At 49.8% G+C, this 6,082-nt stretch overlaps 1 protein-coding gene across 1 annotated transcript in view; it reads left to right on the plus strand.

Moving 5' to 3' along the window:
* TRPV5 (transient receptor potential cation channel subfamily V member 5) overlaps nucleotides 1–5,769 on the plus strand; it is a 28,566-nt gene extending 22,797 nt beyond the window's left edge. Inside the window, exons 12-14 of the mRNA XM_023522061.1 lie at nucleotides 593–959; nucleotides 3,844–3,950; nucleotides 4,699–5,769. Coding sequence (XP_023377829.1) covers nucleotides 593–959; nucleotides 3,844–3,950; nucleotides 4,699–4,999 — 775 coding nt within the window. The 3' untranslated portion in view covers nucleotides 5,000–5,769. The remainder of the gene's footprint in view (nucleotides 1–592; nucleotides 960–3,843; nucleotides 3,951–4,698) is intronic.
* The last annotated feature ends 313 nt before the right edge of the window (nucleotides 5,770–6,082 follow it).

Raw genomic sequence — 6,082 nt, forward strand, 5'->3', positions numbered from 1 at the left:
CAGCTATTAGTCACTTAGGAGCCACCTCGGTTATCGGATGGACCATGTCAGTACTGCAGGGCTAGTGTTCAAGGCACCCTTATTTCACTTAGAAATGGCCCCAAAGCACAAGGGTAGTGATGCTGGCATTTCGTAGAATCCAAAGCGAAGCCGTAAAGGGGCTTCCTTCACGTGGAAAGTGAGTATGGTATAAGCTATGGAGAGAGACCACGTTCACGGAAGTTTTATTATAGCACATTGTTTAAATCGGTCTATTTTATTATTCGTTATTGTTTTCAATCTCTTGCTGTACGCAACTGATAAACTTTATTGGCGATATGTGTGTACAGGAAAAACTTAGTATCTGTAGGGTTCGGGACTGTGGGTGGTTCAGGCGTCCGGGGGGTCTTGGAACAAGTCCCTCATTGATCGGGGTGCAGGGGACTACTGTATACCTCTAATATTTTGCTAGGTGGTTGAGTATTGTCATTATCCAGAGTGACGAACCCTGTCATGGGACATCTCAGGGTGTCCACAGGTAAACTGTGGCTTACGCGTGTGCCTTCGCACGTCCACCCTTGTGGCCGTGTGAGTGTGCGTGAATGGAGGGAAGTGGCGTGAATGGAGGGAGGTGGCGTGACTGCCCCCCAGGCCCGTCCTCATCGTGGCGACTCTCTCTTTCCTCATGTCACCCTTTTCCTGGCGGAGCAGCGTTCTTTATCGTCTTCCAGACGGAGGACCCAGAGAAGCTGGGGGAATTCTACGACTACCCCACGGCGCTGTTCAGCACCTTCGAACTGTTCCTCACCATCATCGACGGGCCCGCCAACTATGACGTGGACCTGCCCTTCATGTACAGCATCACCTATGCGGCCTTCGCCATCATCGCCACGCTGCTCATGCTCAACCTGTTCATTGCCATGATGGGCGACACTCACTGGCGGGTGGCCCAGGAGCGGGATGAGCTCTGGAGGGCCCAGGTGAGTTTGCCAGTGTTCATCCCACTAAGGTGGAGGGGATGGAGAGAACAATCGAAACGGGATGTGTCATGGCGGACGACTCTTAGGAGAGTCACGGAAAACCCAGTGGGACCATCGCCTCAACAGAGGTACATTAGGATAGGTGGAGGGGACCAAAGGGGGGTAAAATGGGAGGATAGGGGTAGGTTGACCACCCAAGATCGGAAGGTGTTGATCACAAGGGAAGAGTAGACCCAGGGGTCATTTCTGAGTCCAGTGGGAACCAGAAACCATCTCGTTCTCATATATCCTGGTTTTTAATTTGGACCTTATCTTTCGTTACCTTCTATAACTACCTGTTTCTCTGTGATCTTTTCTCTATGTTATCATAGGCAAATTCAGCTTTGGAGTTGGAAGTGTGTTTAGTGCTCCTTTAGTTGATTTTCTGCCCAGTGTATAATCATTTACTGGTCAGAGGGTCATTCGGTGTTTTTTTAAATACTGATCAGGACCTTATTATCATGTGGATTTGGGCAGTGGGTGGGAGGAGAGCTTACAAAACATTTCAGACTTTTTTTTTTTTTAATTGGAAAAGTCCATGTTACAATGAGCTCAAACCTAACTTTCTGTAATCCATTCTTTGGCCCTCATCTTTTCTTCTTGGATACGGCAGGACACACTCTTCCATACGAGCACCAGTCAAATATTTGAATACAGCCATTATTTATCCTCCCAGACTCTTCCTACATTTAACGATTATTTAGAGCCTGCCGTGTGTGAGAAACGTCTAAGAGCTGGGGATACAAATTAAGCATGGACACGCCAATGCACATCTGTGCCCACAGTTTGGAGCTCACGGTGTGGTGGGGAAGACAGACATAAAACAAATGACTTCCCGGAAAGCTGTACAATTGCAGTAAAAGTGTCGTAGTGAAGTAGAACACGCTGAGGACAGGATGCAACCGCAGAGTCTGACTGGAAAGTTAGGAAACACTTTTCTGAGAGTGACGTTCAAGATGGAAACACGGGGTAGCCGATGCAGAATGATGGAGAGGGATGGAGGTTCGAGTTTCTATCGGTCAGGACTCTCGGCTACAGGGCTAGAAAACCAAACTCGAATACACTTAAAAAACAAAACAAAACAACAACAACAACAACGAAAAACAAACAAGGATGTGTTGGTCCGCATAAATGAAAAGATGAAGGAATTAAACCAGTTTTAGGCAGATCTGGCCAGAGCCCAGATCTTCACTTCACACGTTACATTCATTCTTCTGTTCAACTCTCTTTCGTCCAGACTCTTCTAAGGGGATCTCTCCCATCATGTTGGGGAGATAGCTCAGAGAGGCTCTAAACTCCCAAAGGAAAGAGCAGGTGTACCACAGAGCGCCATTCCAAGGCCCCCGTTCATTTTGTATTCTGCGTGCCTCCTAACGCTATGAAGTATGTAGCCTTGAAAAGAACATCTTTCTCCCAGTGAAACCCATTACAACGAGTGCGAGTCATAGGATCCTTCAACTGAAGGTCAAGGCCAAGGACGAGATGGTGGTGGTGGTAGAATTTGGGGGAGAACATACTAATTAGCCAGAACTGTGTGCAGTCCAGTCCACTCTGACGGACTGAGAGTGGTGACAGAGATTGTCTAAATGAAAGATGGGCGTTGTCACCAGAGAAGGTGGGGGTCTGAAAGATGGCGCCAGGAGGAATAATAAACGTCCTTCGCAAGATAAAGAAGCAGAAGGGCTATCTAGGGAAAGGGCATAGAACGATCGGGGTTGGAGGGAGCTTGGTCCAGCTAAGAAATAGACAGAAGGTCGTGAGGTGTGGAGTGCCTAAAATGACAGGGAAGACTACAGAGTGAGGGATGGACTTTTGAAAGATTCATCGTTCCTTCAATTAGTGAAGCTTCCTGGGCCCAATCCATCCCGATGGCACCATTCTGTTTGTGACCTAACTGATCGTGGTCCTTTTGAAACTAGAGTGGTCCTGATACGATTAGAGGGATGCAGGCATGTCACGAAGAGCGGGCTTTGGACACTATGCTGTAAATTGCACCTAAAATCGAGCTATGTCTTTTAGAAAGGACGCAGTTGGCCCTTATGAAGCTTACGACCAACCGGAACCCTCACATCTCCCACCCTTGCTGCACAGCTTGCTCAGCTGGGCTCCTTCACCGCTTTTCTGTACTTATACAGATACTTGAGCCTTAAACACAAATGGAGAAACTTGCATTTAGTTTCCTTACGTTTTATGGTATTGGTTTTTGACCAGCATTCCAGTCTGCTGAGGTCATTTTTTCTATTGCTTCTGTCACCTTGCAAATGACATATCCCTCCCAGTTTTGTGTCACGGGCCTATTCGATAAGTTTTTCTTCTGTGTTTCATCTAAGTAATTAATGAAGGCTGGGCGAAGTACAGGACATGTGACCTGCCACTAAAACTTTCCCTGCCAAGTCTGCGTCATTAAGGCACTCTTTTCCTCCTAGGGGGTGGGCATTTAATTCACTGTACATTCCCTGAATACCAACAGCACTACTTCATCTGCCAGGTCACTGAGATTCTATTTAATCATTTTATTTAAATCAAGATAGTTGGTCTATGGCTTTCCTATGAAAAAGCAAATGAGATTAGTCTGGAATGACTCATTTTCCATGAATCCGAATAGTAATTTAGGAGTCGCTGTTGTATTCATAACACTCGTAAAGGATTCTCTCTCCTTTTATGACTAATGATGAGTAAAGCAGGTAGCACAGGCCAAGGGGTGGGTGAATGCCTGTCACCTCCACTGACCTCCGGTGTCCTCGTCCCACCAATGCCTCAGGGTCCTCTCTGTCGGTGGCCTCCAGCGCTCTCTGAACCCCATCGTTCTTTCTGAGTTCTTCCTCTGCCTCCCTGCTGCTTCCAGGTCGTGGCCACCACGGTGATGCTGGAGAGGAAGATGCCTCGCTTCCTGTGGCCTCGCTCTGGGATCTGTGGGCGCAAGTACGGGCTGGGGGACCGCTGGTTCCTGCGGTGAGTGGCAACGTACACGCGTGAACTGAAAACGTGTGACGCCATGGGGGCAAGGGTGACCGGTTCCGCATTTATCGCCATCCTTTCCATTTTCGAGATCCCAAACTGGAACCAAGGGAGACGTCATGACTGTATAAAGTGAGACTGTGTCGCCCAGTCTGGAGCAGGGGCTGGAGCGGAGTCGGGGTGAAAAGCATGGCGGTAGCTGAGGCCGGGCTGGGTGCGCCTCAGGGCAGTGACGCGGAGAGGCTGCATACGTGTGTTCATGCCGGATGCGGGCATGGTCCCCCACCTTGCTCCAGCCTTCTTCCCATCTGACCCTCATTTCTAGTATATTCTTGCCTCGACGCTGACCTCCTTCATCCTCTACCCTGAGCTCGTCGCCTGCGTCTCTTGTCTTATTTATTTCCTGAATTGCATCTCCTCATCTTTGTGCCGTATCTATTTCTTCATTGGCTCTGATTCCTCTTTCTTATTCACCCACATTCCCCCAGCACCGTACCCACACACAAGCTGCACTAGTCTCCAAATCCTGAGCGCGAGGCCTCGCCGGCCTCCACCCCGGTTCACGCTCCTCTCCACGGCCCTTCCCTTCCCTTCCCTCGATCCACGATGCCCTTCTCACTTCGCCTCTGCTCCCTTCCTCCCCCTTTCCTCCTGGTCCAGTCTCCTCCATGTGCCCCCACGCCCCCGAGGCCCCTCATCTCTCCCCAGCTCGACTGAGTCCTTTCCCCGCTTCTGTCCTCAGAATCGAGAGCCACCAGGATCAAAATCCCTTGAGAGTGCTTCGCTACGTGGAAGCGTTCAAGTCCTCAGACAAGGAGGATGGACCAGAGCACCTTTCTGAGAAGCGGCCCTCTGTGTTTGAAAGTGGGGCTGCAGCCAGAGCCTCCCTGGGCTCCCCGACCCCCTCTCTGTCCCGGACCACATCCCGCAGCAGCAGCAGCCACCGCGGCTGGGAGGTCCTTCGCCGCAACACACTTATGGGACACTTGAATCTTGGACTGGACCTTGGTGAGGGGGACGGAGAGGAAAACGTCTACCTTTGATCGGGACCCCTGTTACTCTGGATGCAACTCCAGGCGGCCTGGCAGGGTGGGGGGCGGGGGGCGGGGGCAGAGAGAGAGACACTCTCCTGTGCAGGTAGCTAAGGTCCATGCCCGTTAGCCACGGGAGGGTGGACAGAACAGTTCTTCAGGACCAGGCCTCATCCTTCACCTGAGCATTTCTGGAGGCGGGCCGTGGGCATCCATCATCCCACACACCTTCTGGGTTCTTGGAAGTCCCACATCCTAGGAAAAGAAGGTATCTTGTCCAGCAAAGTTGGACTTGGCCGTCAAAGACATGAGATAGGGCTGCCAGACTACGATCTGGACCATCCCTCCTTCTGCCCCCTGCAGGCACTAGGAAGTAGTCAGCTGTGTAGCCGGCCTGCGCCCACAGGCCGGATTGGGAGAGCCAGGCCAGGCACTGAGGTCCTGGCCCTTCTCTTCCTCATACACCCTGGCAGGACTGTCTCCCCATCTAGCAACCAAACCCCGCAAGAGGAAAGGTTCTTTATCCTTGCTTTATTAAAAAAAAAATTATCGTGGTAAGATACATGGAACATAAAATTTACCATTTTAACCCCATTTAGGTCTACAGTTCAGTGGCATTAATTACATTCACATTGTTGTATTCAGCGGCATTCACCTACGGAACTTTTTCGTCATCCTAAGATGACACTGTTGTACCCACTAAACATTAACTCCCCTCCCCACAGCCCTTGGTAACCAATACTCAACTTTCTGTTATAAAACGGACGGTTCTAAGCACCTCATCACAGTGGAATCCTACAGTGTTAGTTCTGTCGTGGCTGACATATTTTACTCAGCATAATGTTTTCAAGATTCATCCATTTCATAGCATGTATCAGAATTTCATTCCCTTTCAAGGCCAAATAATAATTTAACTGTATGCAGATGCAAATTTCGTTTATCTTTTCACCCATTAGTGGACATTTGGGTTGTTTCTACCTTTTGGCCGTTGGGAGTAATATGGCTGTGGGCACTGGCGTGTCATTATCCAAGGCCCCGCTTTCAGCTCCTCTGGGAGTAGAGTTGGACTTGCTGGATCTCATGGCAAAATCTACG

The sequence above is a fragment of the Pteropus vampyrus genome, unplaced genomic scaffold, assembly GCF_000151845.1.
Source record: "Pteropus vampyrus isolate Shadow unplaced genomic scaffold, Pvam_2.0 Scaffold329, whole genome shotgun sequence".
Classification (NCBI taxonomy): Eukaryota; Metazoa; Chordata; class Mammalia; order Chiroptera; family Pteropodidae; genus Pteropus; species Pteropus vampyrus.